This window comes from Coturnix japonica, chromosome 14, assembly GCF_001577835.2.
Source record: "Coturnix japonica isolate 7356 chromosome 14, Coturnix japonica 2.1, whole genome shotgun sequence".
In the NCBI taxonomy this organism is placed as follows: domain Eukaryota; kingdom Metazoa; phylum Chordata; class Aves; order Galliformes; family Phasianidae; genus Coturnix; species Coturnix japonica.
Window position 1 is genome coordinate 2,680,595 of NC_029529.1, and position 25,067 is coordinate 2,705,661.

General features: G+C 56.3%; 2 protein-coding genes across 7 annotated transcripts; one reads left to right on the plus strand and one right to left on the minus strand.

Moving 5' to 3' along the window:
- Positions 1-364: 364 nt before the first annotated feature.
- Positions 365-13,126, minus strand: LOC107320667 (lysosomal alpha-glucosidase). Of its 4 annotated transcripts, XM_032447702.1 has the most exons (21): positions 11,182-11,282; positions 9,847-10,540; positions 8,255-8,804; positions 7,947-8,092; positions 6,894-7,059; positions 6,552-6,648; positions 5,623-5,742; positions 5,317-5,435; positions 5,117-5,248; positions 4,257-4,367; positions 3,523-3,636; positions 3,175-3,259; positions 2,775-2,892; positions 2,358-2,491; positions 2,061-2,212; positions 1,843-1,991; positions 1,608-1,749; positions 1,328-1,426; positions 1,026-1,190; positions 811-957; positions 365-637 (listed from the first exon to the last, which is right to left on the minus strand). In XM_032447702.1, exons 3-21 carry the CDS (start codon positions 8,792-8,794, stop codon positions 575-577), a joined length of 2,799 nt encoding a protein of 932 aa, XP_032303593.1. In that variant the 5' UTR covers positions 8,795-8,804; positions 9,847-10,540; positions 11,182-11,282; the 3' UTR covers positions 365-574. The 4 variants fall into 4 exon arrangements, with proteins under 4 accessions (XP_032303593.1, XP_015732255.1, XP_015732253.1 ...); XM_015876769.2 differs by lacking the exons at positions 9,847-10,540; positions 11,182-11,282 and adding an exon at positions 12,592-13,126; XM_015876767.2 differs by lacking the exon at positions 9,847-10,540 and having other exon boundaries at positions 11,182-11,366.
- On the plus strand, positions 11,495-24,703 carry MAFK (MAF bZIP transcription factor K). 3 transcript variants are annotated; one of them, XM_015876776.1, is made up of 3 exons: positions 11,495-11,649; positions 18,489-18,568; positions 19,913-24,703. In XM_015876776.1, exons 2-3 carry the CDS (start codon positions 18,533-18,535, stop codon positions 20,345-20,347), a joined length of 471 nt encoding a protein of 156 aa, XP_015732262.1. In that variant the 5' UTR covers positions 11,495-11,649; positions 18,489-18,532; the 3' UTR covers positions 20,348-24,703. The 3 variants fall into 3 exon arrangements, with proteins under 3 accessions (XP_015732262.1, XP_015732264.1, XP_015732263.1); XM_015876778.2 differs by lacking the exon at positions 11,495-11,649 and adding an exon at positions 16,839-16,999; XM_015876777.2 differs by lacking the exon at positions 11,495-11,649 and adding an exon at positions 17,579-17,747.
- The last annotated feature ends 364 nt before the right edge of the window (positions 24,704-25,067 follow it).

Consider the following 25,067-nt stretch of genomic DNA (forward strand, 5'->3'; position numbering starts at 1 on the left):
GTGAATTGGGGGACATAAGGGTGAATTGTGGGACATAAGGGTGAATTTGGAGACATAAGGGTCAATTGTGGTATATAAGGGTGAACTGGGGGACGTAAGAGTGAACTGGGGGGATATAAGGGTGCATTGGGGGACATAAGGGTGAACTGGGGGACATAAGGGTGAACTGGGGGACATTAGGGTGAACTAGGGGGACATAGGGGTGAATTGGGGGACATAAGAGTGAACTGGAGGGATATAAGGGTGAATTGGGGGATATAAGGGTGAACTGTGGGACATAAGGATGAATTTAGGGACATAAGGGATTGGGGAGCATGGTGGAGAACTGCAGAACATGTGCTGACAGAAAGACACTCAGACACCCAACTCTCCACGTGCCTTTATTGCAGATGGGGCCCTCACCCCACACTGATGCCGTAGCATGGAGCCCCCACCCCATCCCACACCCCTTGCAGCAGTGGGTGACAGCAGGTGACAGTCCCTGGTGCCGTGTTACCATCCTGGCCTTGAGGGCTGGAGCAGGAACGTGCACATTGGGTCATGGCAAGGCAGGGCAGCACTGTGCCCACACAGCTCACAGCCACTGCAGGGAGAAGCCCTGGCTGAGCACGAGGCCGAGGCCACTGACGGTGAGGACCTGCAGGACATGAGGGGACAATATGGCTGAGCTGCTCCAGCTCTTATTGCAATGACCTCAACCCTACATATGGCACAAAAGCACCATCCTCCCCCTCCTGCCCCCCATCAATGAGGGCTGGGAGAGGAGGGATGGGCACCCTTAGGACAGATCACACCAAGACAAAGTCATACCTGGTTGTCCAGGTAGGAGAAGGGCTTCTCCTGCCCATCCAGGAGGACTTTGCTGGGAGGCTCCTGCACTCCATAGAAACTCACTGCATCGATGGTGACATCGGTGGCCTCGGTGCTGGCATGAAGGACGTTGGAGGTGAAGATGTTCTGCAGGAGGGGGAGGTGTGAGCACGAGGTGTCCCATACACCCCCCTGCCCTCCCCACCATGTCCCACCTCCGTGGCATTGAACACCAGGTAGGAGTAGTTGCCCTGCTCGAAGGTGTCCAGGCTCTCTCCATCATCCCAGAAGAGGTCCCCCCAGGCAGTGGCACGTGTGGACAGGGCCACAATGAGACGCAGAGGGTTCCCTCGGGTGGCCTTGCTGGTGATCCCGGGTTTCTGGGTTTCAAAGGAAGCTGTGGGGCTGTGTGCCCAGAATGGGGTGGGCAGGGCTACGATATGCTGAGGACTGAGGAGGAGCAGGGGACTCCTCTGAGACTGTCCCCAGCCCAGGGAGGTGGCAGCAGGGAGCTCACCTGTGTGGGCAGGATGGAACCCTCCCGGAGATGCAGGTTGAGGTGGTCCAGGGGGGCTGACAGCTTTAACATCTCCCCACTGCTGTTCACAGAGGAGCCCTGGGAAGGGGCAAAGGACAAAGAGGAGTCAGAGACACAGTGATGGGCTCAAGCATGTGGCCACGAGCAGCTCCCTGGGTAGCAAGCCCCATGGCTGGTGATGCTACAACACTTCAGCATCCCCTGAGAGCCTCATGCAAACCATCCAAAACCTGACTGTGAGTGCCATGGTGCTCCTCACCGTGTAGAAGTCGTACCACACGCCCTGGGGGAAATAGCCCAGCACTGAGTCTGCTCCGGGCTCCAGCACCGGTGTCACCAGCAGGCTCTGCCCCCACAGGAACTGCCTGTCCAGCCCGTATGTGGCCACATCCCAGGGGAACCTGCAGTGGGATGGAGGCAGAGCTGCCACCAGCTGCTCTTCCACCACCCGACCACAGCCAGCATCTCACCAGCTCCCATCAGGGTGCCCTTACTCAAAGAACAAAGGCCGGGCGACGGTCTCCCCTTGCAGGTGGGCACGATGGAAAAGCGTGTAGAGGAAAGGCAGGAGGGAGTAGCGGGTGAGCAGTGCGTCCTTCATGGCTGTCCTGGCCGAGGGGCTGAAAGCTGTGGGGTCCTGGGCCTGGAGGATACACAGGGAGTCAACAACTGCACCATCCCCACGCACATCTCCACACATCCCACCAAAGACCTTCTCGTTCTGGTTGTTGTGGTTGCGGGAGAAGGGGTAGAAGGCCCCGAGCTGCATCCAGCGGGTGCACAGCTCCTCCGAGGTGCTGCCGGAGAAGCCACAGATGTCGGCCCCCACCAGTGGGATCCCAAACAGGCTGAAGCTCAGCATCCCTGCAGATGGGTGGGTAGAGATGCTCAGCAGGGTATGGGGAGTTTCGTGGCCTCCACCACCTCCCAAATGCAGGATGAAAGGAAATCCCGACAGGGCTGGGCTGCTTCCTGGGGACGGCTGGGGCTGGGAGATCGTACCACCCACCTGGGATGGAGTAATACATGTCCTTCCATTGGCTCCTGTTGTCACCCAGCCAATGACCCGAGTACCGACCCTGGCTGGGGAAGGTGGAGCGGGAGATGACAAAGGGACGCTTCCCTCGGATCTGGATCAAGGCGCTGGAAGGCAATGGGGAGACCCAGGTGCAGGTGAGAGCAGCCCTGAGGAGTCTCCTTACCCCTTAAATGTCTACAGACAGCTCTGGGGGTATGGGTAGCACAGACCCTGGGTGTGGAACAGGACTGGCTTTATCCTCCCTCCTCTCCTCATTCCTCTGTGCAAGGCTGTGAGCAGCCCCAGCATCTCCCTTAGGTTCAGGCCCTCAAACCCCACTTCTTTTCCTACACTGACATGCCTGAGCAGCACGGTCTCCCCCATCCTCTCCCCGTGGTGCTTGGGTACCTCGCCGTCGCTTCGGCTTCTTTCAGCCCGTAGAGGTTGTGCAGGTTGTAGTGCACCGATGCGTTCTGCTCCGCTGAGGCACACACCGTCTTGGCGGTCAGGGAATTGCCCAGCACAGCTGCCGGGAGGGACAGCCACCATTGGCATCAGGTGGAGAGAGTGAGGGACACAGAGCCCCTCGTGATGCAAACTGAGCTCCCATGGCACCCCCGTAAAGCTACAAGCATGCAATGCTCAGGTATGGAGATTGGCACACAAAAGCAGAGATGGGCACGTTCAGGGTGCAGAACAGAGATGTGATGTGTTGGAAGGATGGTTTTCCTCCACAGCACTCAGTTTGCAGCACAATGAGAGCACACGGTACCTACCAGCGCAGCCTGCATCTCACCGCCCTCCTTACCCGGCGTGTACGGGGGGCTGTCGAGCTCTCCAGGTGGGCAGCCCTCTTCAGACCCATCCATGAAGTTGGATGGCTCATTCATGTCCTATGAAACCACAGAGCAGTGTGAAGGGCGAGCTATGGGGGATTAGTGACGCCTAAAGGGCAGCACAAGAGGGGCGTGCTGGAACCCACAGGCTCCCTCCCACACCACCAGCACCACGGAGCCCCTTTGCTCAGCACACACAGATGGACACATATTTGGGGTGTTTTCCTGCCAAAACTCAATGAAGCCAGAAAAGCAACACTTGGGGAATGGCTGCTGCTCCAGGAGCAGGGAGATGGCACCAGCCAACAGGGAGCACTTACGATCCAGAGGCCATCGAAGGGTACGTGGGTGTGGAAGCGCTGCAGGTTCTCCAGCCACCACTGATGTGTGTCTGTGTTGGAGAAGTCGGGGTAGGCAGTGTAACCAGGCCAGACCTGCAGGGAAGTGGCAGAGCAGCAGTTCAGCAGGGCAGAACACTAAGGAGAAGGGGATACCCCGAGGCTGTGAGCACCTTGAAGGACACAGGGCCCCCCCGAGCACTACGGGGTGAGCTGGAGAGCAGCATCTGCCTGCATGTGCCAGTGATGGGGAAGAGCTGCGATTCTCTGTGTTTCACCTCCCTCCAGAAATTACAGTGTTGGAATCACAGAGTTGGGTCATTTTCCCCTCTTTGTTTTAGACTGTTATAAGTTATGGTAGGACAGGGAGAGCCAGGAGGAGCAAGTGGCTGTAATGGGTAACAAACTGGCTGTGGGTCCGGAGCAGATTGAAGGCGTTTGAGCATCACAGGCAACCCCTTCCCACCTCAAAAACAGGAAGGGAGAGGATCAGATGATCGGCCTCAGGCAGAACCACCAGCCCCGCTGCACTCATATGACTTGCTCGGGTGCCTCTGCCAGGGCAGGGGTTGGCTCTGGAGGCGGGTGGTGATGCCACGAGGTGAAAACTGAGAGCAGGGCCCTGGCATTCAGCCACCTGCCTTCTGCTCCAGCAGGAGGGAAGAAACCTCAGCCTGACTCCTTTAAAGCCCCCAGGGTTTCCCCCAGCTCCTCACCTGCCCGATCAGCGTCTGCCCCTGGGTGGTGTTTAGGAACAAACCCCGTCTCAAGCCTTCATCGAAAGGCCAGTAGGAGCCACGTGGGCTGGTGCTGCTGATGCCGGGGTCCTGGGGATGGAGCAGAGGGTCGGGATCTCTCAGCCCCTTCCCCCTGCAATGCCAGTGTGATTCAGAGAGCACAGTCAAGGCAGGGTCAGCCAGAGCCCGCACACGGTGACTGTTTCAACCAAGAGGAACAGAAACTTGCTTCAACACTTCCAGGCTCGTTTTCTATAATGTCACTTCTGCAAGTCCCGGGGACCCGTTATGGGGTTATGGGGAAGGGGGGATAAATATAAGAAATCATGCACTTGTGCAAGAAGCATCAGGTCACAGCTTGGGGTACAAAGAGGACTTCAATCTGTCCGGAGCAACCCAACGTCCCCTCCCAGGTTCCATCTCCACCCCAGGAGCCCCAGCACTTGCTGCCCACAATGAGCAGAACCACATCCCATTTCCTGGCAGTGGGACATCACTGTGGGGTCACGAGAGCTCAGCACTGCTGGGGAAGTGGGGATTCCTGTGTCGAGCACCACGAGTTGAGCCCAGACCCTGGTCACGGTCCCTCTGCCCACGAGGATGAGGAGCCCACTTCCCCGTGCTCCCGCAGCAGATGGGAGCATAGAGCAATAACCTGGCCCATATCTCAGCATTCCCTGCCTTTACAGGGGATTTCCAATGGCAGATTGCAGATTGCTGACAAAAATCCCCAGTCCTGGAGCTGGCTACCACCACCCAGACACCAGAGGTCCCTGCTTTGCAGCCACCAAGCCCAGCTCTGAAGCAGTGACAGCCCTGAGCGTGAGTGAGACCAGTACCAAGATTATCACGTAGTGCTGCCCGTGCTTGTGGAGATCTTCCACCAGTGAAGGGAGGGAGGCGAATTTCTGGGGATCAAAGGTGAAGTCCCGGTACCCGTCCATGTAATCGATGTCGTTCCATTGCGCATCCTGTGGGGAATGGGCTCAGAGCAGGCAGCAGCACACAGCCCCCAGCCCTCCCTCCTTCCATGGGGTACCTGTGGGATCTGGAAGTTCCTCATGGCCTTTGCAGTCTGCCAGGTCTCATTGCTGGAGCCGTAACCCCAACGGCAGAGGTGGAAGCCAAGTGCCCAGAGGGGCGGCATGGCTGGGAAACCTGCAGTGTGCCCAATAGCAATGTCAGCATGGCAAAGGGATGGGAGAGGAAGTGGGGGGGAAGAGGAAGGGAAAAGGGGAGATGGAGCACGGGGTAACCACATGGTGTTCCTGGAGGGATGGGGATGGGTTGGGGTGATGCAGACACAGAGACAAAGGGAAGAGCACTTTATGGTGTGCATGCTTACCTATCACCTCCTGGTACTGCTGGATGACCATGTTGGGGTCAGGCCCCAGGAAGATGTAGAAGTCCAGCACACCTCCAATGGTTCTCCAGGTCAGGCCCGGGGCAGGCTGCAGGGCCACCTCTGTGCACAGTGGGGAGAAAAGCACAGTGAGACCTGGGGAGCATCCCAGCGTGGGGCCAGGCAGCACCAGGGCTCACACCATCACAGGCTGGGCAGATGACTGGTTTATACATGCAGAAAGCTCTCTATGGACACACTCTCCAAGTTGAAAGCTGTGCTCTCTGTTGGCCCCCACTTAAACTCCAAACGCATTGCCTTCCTTCACATCCCTCCTCAAACTTGGTTTCCGAAGTGAAGAATGAATTGAGAGCTCCAGTGTACAGGAGTCAGGGGGATCCCGGGTTTTTCACATGGCTGAGCCCTCAGACCTCAGCTGGGTGATGCTCTGCCCTAGGCTCACCCTGGGAAGCAGAGCTGCATTGAGGCTGAGCACAGCTGGAGCAGCACGGTCCCAGATGGCTGCTGGAGGGGGGGATGTGGGTGACCACCAGTGTCATCACTGGCAAAACAGGACCCTATGGGGCTACCAGCAGGAGGGAGCTGCAGGGCACAGACAGCTCAGCTGGGAACAGCTGGAGACATTGCAGGCAGCATCCCCATCTGGGCAGGAATCACACACCCTGACAGCCTCGGGGCAAGGCTGCTTTGGGCAGATGGGAAATGGGCACAGAGCTGCATGTGAGGGATTCGCTTTCCCGACAGCAATTCAGCAGCTGGGCGTGTGGTTAAACTGCTTGGCAGTTGCTAAAGAGTCTCGCTTCAGCCAGGAAACAGATGGCTCAGCTCAATAACGGAGCCATCGGACCACATCTTTTCCCTTTTATGGCTTCCTCTTGCCCCAAGATCCCGAACCAAGGGCACACACCTACCCATGGCATTGCTGTTGAGGAGGAAAACCCCGTGGGCATCGCCGCCCTCCTCCATCAGCAGGTAGAAGGGGTGAGCGCCGTACAGGTTGAAGGACTCCTGCAAGCAGTGGTTGTATGGTGAGAGAGCAGCTCCTGGGCAGAGCAGCTCAGCCCAGAGCCGTGAGACTTGGGCTAACCAATATTCCCAAGTCACATCAGCTGCCAGCACCCAGCCAAGCATCTGTCACTCTGTCTGACACATGGGGAGGTGGGGGCAGTTTTGGAGCTGGCAGCCACAGGAGCTGCTTCTCCTTGCAATTGCACTGAAATCCTCCCCACGAGCACTCCCTGCCCCAGTGGTACCGTGGGGGCCACATCACGGGCCCAGAGGGTGAGTGTGTTCCAGTCGAGGCTGTGCAGCAGGTTGCTGCGGTGCTCCCCCAGCCCATACAGGAACCTGGAGGGCAGCGTGGTGGAGATCTGCAGGAACTGATCGGCGAAGATCAGGGGAGCCACGGTGGTGTTGAGCCTGCCAGGTGACACAGGGGGAGAGGAGGCAACCATGGGATGGTCATCCCCTCACTGTGATGTGCTCTTCCCTCTAGAAGCACCCCAATGGCTGCAAGCAGTGAGTCCCATCCCACCTCCAGCCCTGTCAGGGCAGACTGGGGTCTGGCTGGTGGCACATCCTGACCCCAGCAAACCCAACCCGGCACAGCCGTTCATTTGACACCAGCAGTTTCCACTCCGGTTATAATTAACCACGGAGGCGATGTGGCTGGGGAGCAGAGCAGCTGCCCTTGCTGATAAGCAGCTCCCAAGGAAAGGACAGACCACAGGGCTCAAAATGGGAGGGAGGAGGACAGGACGGGATCTGGGGGAGCGCTGGGACACCCTGCCCTGCAGTGAGCACTGCAACTCCCCATGGCTCAGCACAGGCAAAGCCATGGAGGGGACCCAGAAGCCTGGACCCAGAGTTTACTGGGGAAGTCCCACACCGTGAACAGCTCTCTGGAGAAACCCAAAAGCGAAGCCAAGCAGGCAGAGCTGTGGCCCTTTGCTGGTCCTTTCCCCAAGCCACCAGGTCCATCCTTGGTGACACACTGGGGACCTGCATCCCATGGCTGTGCCTCGCTCAAGACACAGTTTGGAGCTGCTCCATGACACTGGTGAGGATTTGGGGTACTGCACTGGTGTGGGGACGGGTGCTGACCCCACCCACTCCTGCATGGCCACATTTCCAGCCTGCACGGCCAGAAAGCCACATGCTGCTGTGCCCCCATTTGAGAATGATGATGAAAGCAATGGTAACTAATGGATTGAGATGTATAGGTGTGTTTTTCCCTAAGGAAAGCACTCAGGGCAGCACACTGAATCCCACCGAGGGAAGGATGCACAGAAGAGGTGGGCTCTTACAGCACTGTCCCTGTCCCTTGGCGCCTCAGCAGCACCCCAAAGGGATCCTGGGAGATCTCCAGGCTGTAGATGGGGTTTTCTGCTCTCTTTGTCACTCGGGGAACTTCCAGGGGCACCTCATAGCGGGGATTGGCTGCATCGGTTATCTGTGAGGGGGAGAAAAGACACTATGAGAACCAGCAAAGCAGGAGGACAAAGGGCTGGAGATGCTCATTGAGGACATGTGTGCTCATGCCAGGAGCAAAGCAGATGCCAGCCCCTCTCTGAGCAGGGAACGGTCACCTACTGGGACAGAGCTGGATGCTCACCTTGATGTGCAGCCGGGTGTTTGTCTGGAACTCCACATCCATCCTCAGCATCTGGATGTCCTTGGGGTAATAGGCTTTTTCCCTGCGCACCAGCAGCCCCGTCATGCCCAGCGCTGTCTGGTTGAGGCTCTGCACCACGTAGCTGGGGAAGTCGGGTGGGTAGAAGCACCAGGGCACCCCCTGCTTGCCCCCCACTGCAGGGAGGGTCTGGATGAAGCAGCAGCCCCGGCTCTCGCACAGCTCCTGGGTCACCACCACGTTCCTCTCGGGGTAGCAGTCATAGCGGTGGCTCTCGGGGACCAGGTGGCACTGTGCAGGCGGTGCGGGGCCGTGCCAGCCCCTGGACACTTGTCGCAGCACCCAGACGGTGATGGTGCTCAGCAGCACGGCAGTGATCAGCAGCCCGCTGCCCACCCACCACGGGGCCAGCTTGCTGCGGCCAGCAGGTGTCGGGGTGGTCGCATCCTCCTCCTCCTCCTCCTCCTCCTGGCTCAATACCAGCTGTGGCACCGCCGTCCTCAGCTTCTGGTACGACCTCATTGTCCTGGGGCTGGAGCGAAGGGAGAGAGGTGAAACGTGGACGGTTATGGGAAGTGGCCAGGGGAAGTTCATGCGAGGCTTCCCTGAGCCTGATGCGGAGCTTTCTGTGTTGGTTGAGATGTGCTCTGCAAACTTATGGCAAACAGGATCCAGGCTTTGCCTGGAGCTGCCCATGCCCGGCCCCACCACGGCATAGAGGCAGCCACGAGGCTCTGCTGCAGCCCCAGTGACCACCAGACCGAACTCTGCATGCTCTGTGCTGGTAATAGTGCTCCTGCAAAGAGTTTTGCCCATGTCTGAATTTAAAGATGGCAAACAAAAGTGAGACCCCCACCCCCACCCAATGGGGCAGAGTCACAGCGCTGGGAGCCGTGAGGTGTGGAGCATCCTCTGCCCTGAGCATCCTCTCTGCCTGTTCCTAAAGCCCTGAGTCAGAGCTTTCAGCCTGGAGAGGGCAGGACAGCAGGGAATATGCCGTCAGCGTTCGCCTCCCACTGATAACATATGATTTTAGAAACTTCTCAGGCAAACGCCTTCCAGGCTGCAAGCGAAGCGGAGCCTCCGCTCCTGCTGCCTGCAGGGAGCAACCCCAGAGCGATAAACAAGGACACAACTTTCTCCTCCCCACCTCCAGCCAAAGCGCCCACACCTCGCTCCCCTGCACCCCGCAATCGGCATTAGCTCAGCACGGTTCCTCTGGCTGGAGAGCGGATTTTATCCCCACCGTCCCTCCCCTGGCCCTGCACCAACATGGCTCGCCCCGCTCAGCACCCCGCAGTCCCATCCCGTGCCATGGGGCTGCTGGTGGGGATGGGGGACAGCGGGTACCGTCACACCCTGCATGCAGACCGGACCGCCTCGGCACAACGACCCCGACCTCGGCACGGCACCTGCCCGGCCACACACGCTCATGCCGGGGCACCGCGACGCAGCGACGGCCTTTTGGGCAGGGGGCGCAGAACCAGCCCTGCCACTAAGTGCAAGGACGGCGGATGCGGGACCCCCAGCCCAGCACGGGGGCACAACCCGGTCCGTGCCGGGCGCTTACATACATGTGTCTCCTCTTGATACTGTGGCTGCGGGCGGCTGGCGGTGCAGGCAGCGCAGACACGGGGCTCGCAGCGCCGCAGCTCTGACTGCTCCACCGTAAAACTCCGAGCAATTGCCCAGCAGATACCGCTCCTCTCTAATAGCAGCGCCAGCTGAGCCGCCTCTAAGCTGAATTCAAGGCTGCTCTCTCGCCCGGTTTGCTTTGCTGTGCATTTGCAATGTGTCTGTACATACAGGTAGATCCATGCCCAGTGCTGTTCCAAAGCCCCGTGCTGGAGAATAAGGGAGATGGATGAGTTTTGTTTTCAGTTCTCCTGTGTATACACTGGGTCTCAAGATGCTGCACAGTCACATTTCCAGCCTCCCCTTTTCAGGATCAGAGTGATTAGCCTAAGCAGAAGCTGGAAGAGATGCCTGTGCTGAGCACTCTATGGGGCCTGACCTGCTCTGAGCACACAGCAGTGGGGCTGACCCACAGCTCCCCCAGAGGCCCCTTTTGTCCCCTTGTTTTTCACCCATTGCACTCTCTGCCACGTGCTCACACTCTCCTGTTAAGCAGTGTGTGTCTGTGCACGCTCCCAGCCAGGTTTGCACTCTCAGGAGATCAGAGCTGCTGGTTGTTTGCTGTCGAAGGCCACTTCAGTCTAAAGGTCAGCAGCAAAAGACAACAGACCTTTGGAGCTGAGCTGCTCTCTTCTGGAATGGAAACAAAAACCCAGATCTGTTGTGAATGGCCAATTTGCTGAATTTCAGCCACCCCCCTTTACCAAGCCACACACAATATGTTCATCCTTGCAAAGCCAGGGGAGAATGTCCCACTTTGGCTCTCAGCAGTGGGTGAGACCACATGTAAGAGCCACCACCTGAGAGAAGTCCTGGATGCAAACAGGGCCCTTGTGGCTGTTCCACCACCTGCAGAGGGTGGGTAGCAGCACTGGGGACACTGTTGGCCATAGGGCTCCTGTCCTTCGTTGGGCTCTGTGAGCTGGAGAGTGAGATGAGGATGCAAAACACACGCAGAGCCCAGCAGGGAGCACAGGGCTGGCTCAGACCTGTCCTTGAACCCTGAGCCCAGCACGGCTCAGCCAGCGGGCCAGATTTAAAGCAGAGTCTGCAAACACAGGAGGGGTGAAGTCAGCAGTACTGCAGCTCCTGCTTCAACCTTAGTCTGAGTGCAGCCCTCAGCTATTGGAGGAGGTTTGGCCCCGAGGCTGCAAAGCACAGACTGCAAAGAGCCGGCGCTGGCTTCGCAATGCAGCCATAAATAGCCCCGCACATAAACGCAACAGGAGTCCGGTTTCGATGGGGGTTGCTGGGTTGGCTCAACCTGCGCTGACCTGGCACTGCAGGAGGGTCGGGCCGTGGTGGGTGTTTCCCTTGGCAGCACTGATGCAACACCCGCTGCCCAGAGCTCAGGTGGCGGGCGCGGGACTTCGGGGCGCGCCGGCGGGAGGTTGTGTGGGCGTGGCCTGGTGACGTCACCCATTTTCCCGCCCCTTCCCCAGCCATGAATGAACCTCGTGGGCGGGGCCGGCGGTGACGCGCGCGTTCGGGGCGCGGCGTGGCGGGGCGTGGCGGCGGTGACGCGCGCGGTGACGCGCCGTGCCGGAAGCGGCGGGGGCGCTGGTTGGTCGGCGGAGCGGCCGGGGGGGAGGGGGCCGCCCCGCGCTTGTTGTTGTCCGCGGGACCTGGCGCTCAGGGAGGCACCGAGCCCCAGCAGCGCCCCCCGCCGCCGCCCCCCGCCCCACGACGCCGCCGCCGCCCCCCCACGACACGGGCGCGCGCGCGCTCCCGCCGACACGCAGGTGAGCACCGGGCGCGGGCACGGCGGGGGGGGGGGGCGGGGGGGTGGGGGGGGGCCGCGCGGTTCTGCCTCCGCCAACACTATAGAGATCGGGGAGGAGGGAGAGGAGGTTCAGGGGGGGGTTGGAGGTGTTGTGAGGATGGGGGAACCGGCGCGGTGCCGTTCGGGTGGGGTCGAACCCGAGCGGAAAGTGCTGAGTCACCACCGCGCCGGCACGTGGGGCCGCCGCCCCGCGCAGCACCGGGCCCGGCGGCACGTGGCGCCGTTCTACACCCCCCACCTTCCCCGAAAGAAAGTTGCCGCGAGTCGGGGCTGCTGCTCCGTGCTGCCTTTGGAGCTCAGAGCGAGGCGTAAAATAGAGCGGGGTCAACCTGTTGTTGGTTGGAAATACCGCGCAGTGCCGCGCATGGAGGCTCAGAGCGCGACCCGGCCCACGGCCACGCGCGGCGCTGCTTCCTGCGGGGAGCGATGGGGGCAGCGCCGTGTCCCGCCGCCTCCTCGTGTTGAGCCGCCGTCGCGCGGGACGGCCGGGGGTTTTGTTATGATGGTGATGAGTGTCGTTATTGCTCGGAAACGGGGCTGCGGGAAAAGCCGTTCCGAGCTCCTCGTGGAGGTGGGGAAGGTCAGAGCCGGAGAGCGGCGTGGGGACAGCGGGGAGAGGAACCGAGAGCGGAGCTGCAGGACGGCCGCCCTCCTCCCGCTGCTCTCCCGCGGGGCTGTCCCAGAGCTGCACCAAAAGCAGGCCACCAGGTCCCGAATTGGGAACGGGCCCGTTGGGCAGCGCTGTCACAGAAAGCTACAGGGCCTTTCTATTGCTGTCACCTGCCTTCTGAGTTCCAACAGCCCCGAGCAGGGCTGGGAACGGGCACAGCCGTCGGGAGGGATGTGCTGGAAGGCAGCTCCGTGCCATCGCTGATACCCCAGCACTCACAGCATTCATTACCTGGCCGTGTCTGCGCTCAGCGCTGCGTGTTGCTGCTTTTCCCCTCTCCTTCCGCGTCCCCCAGCGCAGCGCAGCGCAGCTCCTTCCCCGCGCAGTCACTTCCTCGCTGTGATGGACGCCGCTGCTGCCCAATGGCGCCGCGAAGAGCCGGCAGGCAGCGGAGTTAACTCTGCCGGCACCTAACGGGGAGCTGGCCGCTAATTAATTGTCCCTGCGGTCACCGCGAGGATGGGGCACGGCGGCTGTCCGTAGCTGGAGGCTCAGCTTGGCACGGTGCGTGTCTGTACCTATGGTTGGTGCAGGTTCACACCCGGCCTCGGAGGTGTTTTCTGAGCCAGGCGACCGATCGTCAGCATTTTCCTCTCCCCTCGTTGTGGTTTGTTGTGTTTCATCCCGTTCTCGTGCTCTCTCAGCAATCTGTTGCAGCTCACGGTTCGCTCGGTGCTGTGTGCAATCCGAAAGGGAAAGCTCAGAGCAGCACAATACACCCCGTGTGCGTCCGTGTTGGGAAGCGATTAATGGCGTGGAATGAGCGGGGTGAGAGCGGGCAGCACAGTGAGGCTGTGACTGTGTTTGGGCAGCAGGAGGGGACAGCTGGGAGCTCTGGCGCTGGGGGGCTGTGTGCTGAGCTGGCCGTGCTGTAAACATCCAGCTGTGAAGTGCTCGAGAGGCGAGAGTGCTTTCAGCTCTCAGGAAGTCTCCGGCTCAGCACCCTGTCGAGATGAGCCGGCAGTTTCCACTTGTCTGAGCTATTGTTTCAGGCTATCTTCAAACCCCAGCACTGAGCCTTCCAAGCATGAAGCAAGCACAAAGCCATGCAGCTCCATGGCCATAAACACGAGGGCTGGGGGAGAGGCAGGAGCCGTCCCACTGCTGCTGAGCTCTGGAGCAGTGGGATAGCAGGCGTAGCAAAGCCCTGCTCTGCGGTGCTGCAGGACCTGAATGCCACTGCTGTGCAGCAGCTGAAGGTGTCCGACCTGCTGGCTGGCAATGGCATGGGGACACTGGGGATCCTGACCTGTCCTTGCATTGCTCTGTGTATGGGTGAGCTGGCTGCTGCTCGCAGGCGCAGCTTGCCTGGACTAGTGATGCTCAGATGTGATTGTAGTGTAGCTCTACCCCCTGTACGTGCATGATGGAAAAAGTGCTGCATCCTGTGGTCAATGAGCACCACCTCTGTCTGTCCTGTACCTGTCCCCTTTGGCCACCTGCTCCCCAAGGTCCCATTTGTGATGTGGTGCAATGTGCCCTCCTGGTGCTCTGCTCGCTGACCGCAGGCTCTGCAGCATCTGACGAGGCTGTTTACCCAACCACCAAGGGCTGTCTGATCTCCGTCCAGGCTTCCCCAGAGAGCGCCTCATAGAGCCGTGTTCTGGCAGCTCTCGCCTTTGCTCTGAAGGTTCGTGAAGCTCCTCTCTGCTGCTGGATGCTGGTTCCGATCCATAAGGGAAATGGAAAGCTGGCCAGCTGGGCGAGGGCTGTGCGGAGCTCCTCTAGAACGGTAAACAGTGACTCACCCCTCCTTGTGTCTTCTCTCTGTTCATGTCAAATACGTTGCCTTACATATGCTCCTGCTCTCTGATTCACACCGGGAGCGCAGCCCTCCCCTCTCTCCTTACAAATGAATGACAAGTGTCAGTCTGTCCTATGGAATGTGAATGCTGTCAGAGTAGGGAAAGGGTTCATAGAATCAGAGTTGCTCAGGTTGGAAAAGACCTTAAAGATCATTGAGTCCAACCACAGCCCAACCACACCACCATGTCTCTAATAACCCTCCACTAAATTGTGTCCCTGAGCACCACGTCCAAATGCTTTTTAAACACATCAGGGATGGTGACTCAGCCACCTCCCTGGGCAGCTCATTCCGGTGCTTAACAGCCCCTTCTGTAAAGAAGTTTTTCCTGATATCCAACATAAACTTACCCTGGTGTAACTTGAGGCCATTTCCCCTCATCCTGTCAACCATGAGAAGAGCCCAGCCCTGCTCTGCTGCAGTCACCTTTCAGATACTGGAAGAGAGCAATACGGTCTCCCCTCAGCCTCCTCCTCCCCAGACCAAACAGCCCCACTTCCTTCAGTATCTCCCCATAAGCCATATTCTCCAAGCCCTTCACAAGCTTTATTGACCTCTGGACCTGCTCCAGCACCTCCATGTCCTTTTTGTACTGAGGTGCCCAAAACTGAACACAGTACTCAAGGTGAGGCCTCACCAATACTGAGTACAGGGGCAGGATGACTTCCCTAGTCCTGCTCACCACACCATTCCTGATACAAAAGCCAAGATGCCATTGGCCTTCTTGTCCACCTGTGCACACTGCTGGCTCATATTCAGCCGACTGTCCATCAGCACACCAAGGTCCCTTTCCATCAGGCAGCTTTCCAGCCACTCCTCCCCAAGCCTGTAGGGTTGCCTGAGGTTATTGTGACCATAATGCAGGACCTGACACTTGGCCCTATTGAAACTCTGCTGTTCACCTTGGCCCATTGATCCAGTCTATCCAGGTCCCTCTGTAGTGCCCTCCTCCCCTCAGGCAGATCAACACTCCCTCAACTTGGTGTCACCTGCAAACTTACTGAGGGTGCACTCAATCCCCTCATCCAGCTCATTAATAAAGATGTTAATAGAAGCGGCCCCAGCACTGAGCCCTGGGGGACACCGCTCGTGACCGGCCGCCAACTGGATTTCTGTGTGATGGCTGAGAAGTGGGGCTCTGTGGCACACAGAGGTGAGAACTGGAGCTGCCTTCACCTGTTGGCTCTGGAGCTGCCCTCAGTAAGTGCAGGTGGAGCTGAGCATCACTTGGGGTTAAACCTGATATTTTAGTGACTTGCTGGAGCAGCTGCCTAGAAATCGAGTCCCTGTATTTGGGAACAAGAGGAGTATTCCCCACTGAACTCAGCTCTGTGCTGAGGTTGGATGGCGGAGATCCCTGCTGCTGCTGCTGGAGCGCTTGGCTGTTTTTCTGCCCTCTGGAAGTTGTTGCTGGCCCGGCTGAAGGTGAGGGCTGCGTGTTTTCAGTTTGCTGTGCTTGTCTCGGGATGGAAGCTAAACACCAGCAGGGCTGCCTGCCAGGCCCTCGTGTTCTGGCCAGGCTTTTTGTGCGGTGTAGAAAGAGCTTTAATACTGGAGTTGATCCGCAGTGGTTGGGTGTCGGCGTTGACTTGATGGTAATCCCTCGGTGCGTAACGCGCTGTGAGAGCCCCGTAGCGTGGAAAGTCTGAAGTTGCACTCTGGCGTGGTTCCTTTTGCCTTCATTGTGATCCTCACATGGAAAGCTTCGGCTTTCTGCTGCCTTCCCCTTCAGAGCACAGGGATGCTCCGTGTTGAGACCCTCAGTGTGGAGACATTGGGGTGCCTTGTTTTTAGCGGGTGCTGCCAATGGCACAGGAGACAGAGAGAGGGTGAGGGCGTTGGCGAGGCTGCTGATGGATAACTTTATTGCGGAATTACAAGGGCTCTTTATGTAACCCACAGTCAAAACACTGGCTGTGGATCCGAGCTGTGGAAGCCTTTGCACGTACCGTTGGTGTATTACTACTCACTGCTTTATTTATGTAGTGTCCTAAGTGTGTCACGCTGCTTACAGGGTAGAGATGTAAGACAGTCCTCGTTCCAAAAAAGCTGAGCTCCTAATTTGAGACGTGATGCAGCAAATGCAATTAAGGGAAGATGAGCAGCAATAGGGCAAAGACTAAAAGGGTTGTAGTAATCAAATTGCAGGTGGTGTCCCAGCAGACCCTGAAGCAGCGTGGTTGGGAGATGCCACCCGGTGTCTATGGGGTGATTTGCTGCTACCCAGGGGCTTTTGCCTCCCAACCTTGGGGATGCCTTATCTCTGGGAGCTGAGCAGTGTGAGTGGTGCCTCTCTGCTGCTCTGATATCACGCTGCCCCAGCACAGCGCTCCCACCTCTGCCCGCTCCTGTTCCCCATCGCAGTGCATCTCTCTATTGCCTACGCCCCATTCAGTTTTTCCATCGGCTCTTTGAAGCCCCGCTGGGTGCAGATCAAAGGCCTTTCAGTGCGGCCGCCCCATCACCGCCTGCTTAACCTTCCCTTTTCCGCCCGCACCTCGCACCCCATCCTTGTAGGGCTGGGGGGGAGGGAGGTGAAGGGAGAGGGGATACCGAGGGGAGGAAGAGTTCCTGATGCTGTGGGAATGCGAGCTGCGCTCTGTAAACAGCTGGTGACTCACTGCATAACTATGGCACCAAGTGCCTGCGCGGCGTGCAGGGAGGGGGCTGCCGGCCGCTTCCTTTACGCACTGGCAGCTCTCGGCTCCCCTCGGCCGGCCGAGCTTTTCCTTCCTCCTCCGTGCCTGCCTGGACAGCGGGGTGGGCGGCGGAGGGGAAGCGATGAGGAGGACGAGGACGGGCAGCGCTGAGGTCTGAAGGCAAAGCCCGGTGCAGGTCAGCGAGGTGCCGGGCGATGGAGGGGGCTGTGGGGTCGGTGGGGTCGGTGCCATACGGGAGGGGCGGCTGGAGCCGTGTGTGTGGGGCAGAGAGCAGAGCGGGGCTCGGGGAGGTGCTGCTCGCTCCGAGCTCCATTCATCACAGGGCAGCGCTGGGGAGCGTGCTCGTCCTTGTCCCTCCTCTGGCAGACTCGCAGCACTGGGTTGTGTCGAGCTGAAAAAGAGAGGAGGAACCGATCCACATGCCCTGATAGCCGGGGTGGTGTCCTGCAGCCTTACTGCCCACCTCGGCACCCCGCTCCCTCCGCCCCCCGTTCGCAGCTATGAATGAGTTTGTTTACTCTCCGCCGACTCGGTGATGTCTTTGCACAGACATGACCTGAAGTCATTATTGCTTTTGGGCTTCTCTGTTGCCATGCCGACTGTCTCGGGGTTGGCTACTTTCCCAAGGTCACCATGGTAACTATCAGACGGGAATCATGCTTGGGATGCTTTGGCTGGATTTTTCATGAATGATTAGGATGTGTGACACGACGCAGACGTGGAAATGGGGAGGGTTCGGGCCCGGCTGGGTAGTGGGGGGGAGAGAGAAGGAGAGGACTCCAACAGACAGACGCGGTGCCGCCGGCTGCGCAGCCCTTGGAGCGTCGGGGTTGGGGGGGGACCGTCGCGGCGTGGAGCCCTCCCGGCTGGGAGCGACGGGCGGAGGTGGTGATGGTGGCACTGCTGTGCCCGCCCCTCCCGGGGTAGGTACCCGCTGTGCTGTAGGGTGATGGTTTTAGATAGGGACATTGCTGAGCTGCGGCTGGGTGTTGTCCTCGGTTAAGGTGAGCGTGAAGGGCAGCGTCTTGGCGGAGGATGCTGTCGGTGGACACGCGCCTGCCTTGCCAGACAGCACCAGGCTGCTGGGCTGTGAGCATCGCTGAGCTGCTGCCGTGCTTTGTCATCACAGGGGGCTTTTGTTTCTGCTGTTTGGGTTTTTCTGGGAGCGCTGGGTGGGGACGGTGCTGGGAGCAGGTGACAAACCAGGCAGCCTATTTCTGTCTTGCTGATTCAGTGTCAAGCTGGGTTAATAAGCATCGAAATGAGAATGGAGTTGTTGTCTTGTGGCTTTTCGGCGCCTTTTATGAGCAGAGCTAACTCTTCAATCAGTCCCTAATAGGGCGTCCGGAGTGTCCGGATGCCACTGGAGGGAGGTGAGTGAGTGGGGCCTGGGCAGTGCATGGCTGCGGCATCAGCCACGTCCTTCCCTCCCTGCACTGTCCTCCCTGAGCTTAAGAACAAAACATGAGGGCTTGAGCATTGAAAAGCAACGTGACTATCAGTACAGGTTCTTCCTATATGGGACGGACTGATCTCTGCCTCCTTCCTCGTGTGGTTTAATTTCCTATGATGTCGGGGGTTTTGGAGTGCTGTTCTGTTAACTTACCTTCACATCTGAGATTTGTCTTAACCCCAAAATCTTGTTTTGTGTTTTTTCTTTCCAGTTGCAATTTCTGAGCAGTTTTGTCCAGAAGACTGTGCTCAGGTTATGACGACTAATCCCAAACCGAACAAGGCATTAAAGGTAGGGGAGAGGCTGTGCTGGGGGGGCTGGGTGTTGGGCAGGCTGCCTCAGAGCCGTGCTCCACGCTGTCATACATGGCACGTCTCTTCTTCTTTTGGGAGACTCCTATAATATGATAATTTCATATTATCTACAGAGAAGTTCTTGGGGAGATGGTGTAAGGTGAAATGATACAAAGATAGTAAGATATTCAGAAGGTTATTTATAAGGAAAGACTTACCGATATGGATGCCTTCACTGGAAAATGCTGAGGCAATCTCCAAGGGATGCTGCCTTTGTGGTCGTCAGCCCTTAAATGAGGTCTAGAGGAGGTGGAGTCAGGCTCTACCCCTTCCTGGAGCACAGCTAAATTACTCTCACCCTGTGCTCCCACAGCTGACCCAACACTTGCCTCAGCTCATTAATCAGAGGTTCAGGCGGTGATTACCAATTTCCCATACAGACAGGTAGAAGAATATTGGTTGTACTTAAAAGTCTGAGTTCTCTGCAAAAGAACGTAAGGCCAGATCATCCCATCTGCTGCCCCAGAGACCTCTGGCCATTGGGAGCATCCTGAAAGCAGTGCCCCAGGCCTGACAATGCAGCACTTCTGCTCTCAGCACTAAGATGCACTGAGGAGAAGCAGCTCCTACCTGTTTTCTCACTGATCCAGCAGACAGTAAATGCTTTGGGTGTACCTGCTGCATGGTGGACCACATGTGCATTGTTTGTGCTCTGCTGTGTCCTGGCTCTTTGTTCCAGGTATCTACAGTCTCTGAAGAGACAGAATAATAGTGTCTTAAAGGGCCTGAAAATAGCTGTTGTAGCAAATGTCCTTCAGAGAAAAGCAGGAGCCCTTGGTATTCCTCTTGTGTACCTTCAGAGTCCTTAAAAGTCTCACTGTTCATTTTTAAGTGAATTTCATTCAGAGGGGGGTGACGCACTGGAACAGGTTGCCCAAGGAGGCTGTGGATGCCCCATCCCTGCAGGCATTCAAGGCCAGTCTGGGTGCGGCTCTGAGCAGCCTGGGCTGCTGGTTGGTGACCCTGCACACAGCAGGGGGGTTGAGACCAGATGAGTATTGTTGTCCTTTTCAACCCAGGCCGTTCTATGTTTCTATGCTCCTATGAGGCTCACTGCTGTCCTTGACTTGAGAAGGTGACCTGAACCCAGATAACCCAGATGGGAGCGCTGCTTGCATCGCTGCCATGTGTCACCCCGCAGTGGTGGCAGTGTCCGAGTGGAGCACAAGCTCTGTGAAGTGCTTTGGGGCATTTCCAGTAGGGTGCTGAGGTGAAGCCCCCGCTGTCCCCATCAACCTCTCCTGCAGGGCTGCTGCTACCCCTGTGCCATTGGTGTTTGCAGGTAAAGGAGGAGTCGGGAGAGAATGCCCCAGTGCTGAGCGATGATGAACTCGTGTCAATGTCCGTACGGGAGCTGAACCAGCACCTGCGGGGTCTCACTAAAGAGGAGGTCATCCGTCTGAAGCAGCGGAGGCGCACGCTGAAGAACCGGGGCTACGCTGCCAGCTGCCGCATCAAGCGCGTGACTCAGAAAGAGGAGCTGGAGAGGCAGCGGGTTGAGCTGCAGCAAGAGGTAGAGAAGCTGGCCAGAGAAAACAGCAGCATGAAGCTAGAGCTGGACGCCTTGCGCTCCAAGTACGAAGCACTCCAGACCTTTGCTCGCACTGTGGCGCGAGGGCCCATTACCCCGACCAAAGTTGCCACCACCAGTGTCATCACCATCGTGAAATCAGCCGAAATCTCATCCAGTTCCGTGCCGTTCTCAGCAGCGTCCTAGTGCCCTCGGTGGGGGGAACTAGCAGCCTTGCAGAGGAAGGGGGGAGGGAGGAGGCTCTTACGCGTTGTTCTGGAGTTCTTGGTCACGTCAAGAATTGGCATCTTAACAACTCTCTTCCAAAAGTGCAAAAAAAAAACCACCAAAAATTTAAAAAAAATAATAAAAAATTAAAATAAATAAGGAAGTAAATAGGAAAGAAAAAATACCTACAAAGGGAACTTAACTGGCTGCTTCTCTCTGGACTCGGTGGCTCCATCAACCCCTCGTGTCCAGGATTTGAGCTGTGTCTGCAGTACAAGTTGCAAGATCTACTTCCTTGCCCCTGCCTCCCCGAGCTCCTCGCAGCCGTGGGCAGCGTTTCCAGCTGGGAGAAGATACCTGAGGAGCCTCCAGAGCCTTTGTGAATGATGCTCAAGAGCCAGGAAACAGATGGACCGTAGAAATCATCGTGTGAGATGAATGTATGGAAAAGAGTTTCCTTTAGTGGCATCCTACTCCTTGTCAGAAGGGTCTCCCCTTCCCTTCCCACTTCCATCTGCTGTTCCGAGGGCAGGGAAATAGGCATTTTGGTTTGAATTTCATCGTGCTACGAGTGGATGGGAGTGGGAGGATGATGGAGATTAATGCTTGGGTCTGACCACACCCACTAGGAATAACCTTTTGTTTTCAATCCATGCTGTTAAAATATGGAAAAATATATATTTTACATATTTTAATACGCCTCACTACCTGTGTGGCCTATGAAAAACTACATTGCAGCCTCCTTTATTCCAAGCCCACGTTTCCCTGTAGCTCCTTCCCTGAGGTGTCCTGTGAATTGGGTATATTTATGCAGTGTATTTCTTCCAGATGATCCACAGTCTTGAAATAGCGGCTTATTCTATTTTATTTTATTCTTTTATCTCTGGATTCCCTGAAGCTTAAGGGAAGGAGGCACGGTAGGTGCTGTGAAGAGTGGTGTAGTGGGGAGGAGAAGGGGAGACGAGGAAGAGAAGAGCTGGAAGCATTAGCAGGTGGAGGCAGAACCGATGCAAGGCAGAGGGGCTGATGTGCTGGGATCAGCTCTATGAGAAGGGGTTTGTGCAGAGGGTTTGGGAAAGGTGTTTGTGAAGCACTGGAGGGCTGTAGCACAGTCAGGAGGAGTTAGAGCCTTGGTAGGTGAGCAAGGAGCATCCTGGCTGTAGAGCTGGGCTTGCTGGGCTCCGTCGATTAGCAAAGGGCCGCGGGGAGGTTGGCTGGGAGCTGTATGAGGCCACTCTTCAGTGTTCAGACAAGCTGTGTGAATGTGACCCCGAAACTTGATGTTTCCTCTTGGGAATGTGTGAACTACCCCAGGAGATGTGAGGAGGGCAGGATGGAAATCCATGTGCATAGGGAATGGAAGGGTCGGGACCGAGGAGTCGTGTGTGTGGCTCTGAGCAGTGGTTTGGGAAGAGGGATTTCTGGCCCGGCGATGGGCAGGAAGTGGGAAGCCAAGAAGGAGGAATTCTGCTGTCACACAGCAGCGCTGAAAAGATGAATGTGTCCAGGTCACTGTAAAAAAAAATAGCTCAGTTGGTGTTTGTGTGTTCTGTTGTGTTTCGTTTTTAATTTTCTGATTGAAGTAGGAAGGAAAAAGGGACTGTGAGTTTTGCAGGGCAGAGACTTGTGGAATGGACGATGCCTGTCGTTATGCAGGTGAGAAGAGAGTGAGACTGCTGATGGATGAGGTGAGGAGCAGGGCTTAGAGGACTTGGGCTCTGGAATAGAAGCCAGAGATGGCGGGGAGCTCACTGCTGTTTTGGACTGAGAGAGCACTAATCGAGTGCCACCGTTGTTGCAAAGGGGACATTATGGAGGCATCCACCACCCTGTGTGATCTGTTGTCTGGGGCTTTGTTTTGTCTCGACAGGCAGTGAGTTTGCAGACTTCCAGTGAAGCTTTCTTTGCCTTTGGAAGAAGTTAGCTTGCTTTTTCTTTTTATTTTTTTTTTCCCACCTTGTCATTGGAGTCTCTGGATTCCCCAAGAGGGTTCTTTGTGAAATAGGTTAATGAAAAGAGGAGCCTCAGCCTCGGTTCTTGTTCAGTCCTCGACACCTATGCTCATGACCTTACGGAGCTGGGAAGGGGCAGGTGAGCCTCCTCCTGAAAGCTTCTTACCCCTACCGGAGCTGCATATACCGGAGGGGAGCAGGGAGTTTCCTTCAAGTGATTTTCCAACACATAGAGTTTGGATGACACTTAGCGTTACCTCATTTCTCCTCCACTCCCTCCCTATCTCCTAACAGGCAGATTGATGTCCTGTGTATCAGTACCAGTTATTGACTCCCACAGCAGAAGCTGAGGAAGAGAAAAAATGTTAACTGTCATTTCCTGGTCCTCTCATGTTCTCCAGCTCGCAAACATTGGAAACTATCCCAGACCTTACAGGTGCCTCCGGAAACAGGCAAAATGGAGACTCCTGGCACTGCTGGGGCTTTAAATGAAAACTTAAACGAGACAAAAAAAGGCCAGTTGATCTGTAAATGCCCAAATGCTTCCAGTCTTTAGAACAGCTCCAGAGCTCCATGACATTCCTGGCTAGATAGGAACACCCTCAGGCTGCCCTTGGCCCCTGCGGGGGGAAATCAGACCAATGGCACGGAGGGGGATGGAGGTTGAACTTTGTTCCGTAGGGTCTTCTTGCTGTTGAGAAACGTATCTTTATGTGGCACTTCCCTTGTGGCCAAGTATTTCTATTGTTTTTTTTCTTGCTTTTCCAGTTCATGGAAGGGTGCCAAAGGCTTGTCCAAGTGATCGCTTAGTTTAGTGCTGGTAGGCACTTCCATCTCTGGTCACTCGATAAAGAACAAGAGGCCTGGGTGTTGTTATAGCTGTTGATACCATAGCCATGGTAGGTAATCCATATTGGATATCCATAAGGACCACGTGGAAATATTTAAAGAGAGAGAAATATATATATAAATATATAATTATATACATTTTATCGTACAGATTTTTCGTAAAAAAAGAAAAAAAAAAAGATACTTTTTTTTCCAAGTTTGATACTGTAAATCTTTATTAAAAAAGAAATCGCCGGTCCAGGGCTCCCTCCCTGGGTGGTGACCTGGAGGGGAATGAAATGTCCTGGCTAAACTTCCACAGGGGGATCAGAATTGCAAGGTAACGTGGAGGGAGGAATGACCCGAAAGCTGTTGACCATCATGGAGACCCAACTCTTCCACCCTCCACCCCGGAGGGCCCTCCAGCTTGGGGTTGTCGCATTGCATTCCTCTGGGGTTTGGTTTGTTTCTGTTTGTTCTTATTTTTAAGTTGTTATTCTGTTTTGTTTCTCTCCGTCCTGCCCTTGCAAGCCTGACACCCAAGGTGAGCGTGGCTGCTGCCGCGGGGTCACCGGGTGCTCCCTACCACATCAATCCGCTGCGGTATTTCGGATGCTGGGCTCCCTTCTCTGCCCCTCTTTGTTCCCCAAGGAGCACTGAGGCTGAGCACTGGGATCCTCCCCCATGGGCCTTTCTGCCCCCTCTGCAGCGTGATGTGGGTACCTTGGGATGCTGGAAACAGCCAGAAGCGTCCACCCAGGTACCTTGGGGGGCAGCACCAGGAGGGACATCCTTGGTCTCTTGGGTGTCTTTGCTGAGCTCTCCAGTGGCAGTAGGGAAACCTTTCCCTCCAGGGCACCTCCAGACCCGAGTCAGCATCTCAGCTCTCGCCCAGCTCTGCCATCTGACGGAGGAGACCGTGGTGCCCCAGCTGACAGCGCAGCAGCGGCAGGGCTGGGCTGCGGCACGGCTCGGACCCGGGGAGGAGGAGAAAGTGGCATTGATTTTTGTTTTAATTTCTTCCTCTCTCGAATCATTTAAACTTTGTCGTCATGATCGTTTTTATTTAAAGAAACAAACAAACAAAAAAAAGGATTAAAAAAAAACAACAAACAAAACATACAACAACAAAACAAAGCAAACAAAAAACTTTTGTAACGTGGATTTGTTTTCCTTCGTCTGTATTTCAGTCTGCTGGGGTGTTTCCGTAGATGGTGGATACTTGCTTTCATTTGTTTTTTTTAATGATAGAAGTCTTCTGTTTTAAGTTGTTTGGGTTTTTTTTTTGTTTTTTTTTTTTATCACCAGCTCATTCTATCCTCTGTGGTTACTCAGTAATTTCATTTCAATATTTATTTTTGTGCTGCTTTTTTTATTATAAAATAAATTATTGATATACCAAGCAATGTGGATTCCTGTTTGTAAGGCGAGTAGCCCTGTGTATGTGTCCATTACTTTCTCTTGACAGCCACAACGTAATTTATTGCTGTAAATTTAGCTGCAGTGACTGGTTTTTTTGTACCTTTCCAATAAAGCATTTTCTGGTTTCAGACTTGCCCTGGTGTATGGTCAGCATTTTGGAGCTCACATTGATTTTTTCAGGGGTCGTTTTCCTTGCTCATCACCTGGCTGCGGTGCTGTTGGGATGCAGGCTGGGTGTGGATGCTTCAGCTGAGCTCACCCACCTCCCAACCCTGCTGTGCTGCTGCTCCCATGTGTTTGGGCCATGCTCTGGTCCAAGCTGCTGATCCCAAAGGGCTCATGCTTATCGAGTTTCCTGGTGTGTGTTTGTGCTCTCAGCCCAGAGCACGTGGGAGCTGCCGTGGTGGCGGTGCTGGGAGCGCCCCGTGGGACTTGGCTTAGAGACCTTGTGCTGTGAAACAGTTCACGGTGCTGGAGGGAGCCGCTCCCCTCACCGT

What these genes read in the sequence shown, in the direction of transcription:
- MAFK (XM_015876776.1), top strand. Translation starts at nt 18,533, where the DNA reads ATGACGACTAATCCCAAACCGAACAAGGCATTAAAG. An exon ending in AACCGAACAAGGCATTAAAG is followed by an intron (nt 18,569 to 19,912) that starts GTAGGGGAGAGG and finishes TGGTGTTTGCAG; the next exon opens with GTAAAGGAGGAGTCGGGAGA.
- LOC107320667 (XM_015876767.2), bottom strand. Translation starts at nt 11,330, where the DNA reads ATGGGTGACGTCACCAGGCCACGCCCACACAACCTCCCGCCGGCGCGC. An exon ending in CCCGTGATGTGGCCCCCACG is followed by an intron (nt 6,649 to 6,893) that starts GTACCACTGGGG and finishes CACTGCTTGCAG; the next exon opens with GAGTCCTTCAACCTGTACGG. An exon ending in GGCAGACGCTGATCGGGCAG is followed by an intron (nt 3,637 to 4,256) that starts GTGAGGAGCTGG and finishes ACTTCCCTGCAG; the next exon opens with GTCTGGCCTGGTTACACTGC.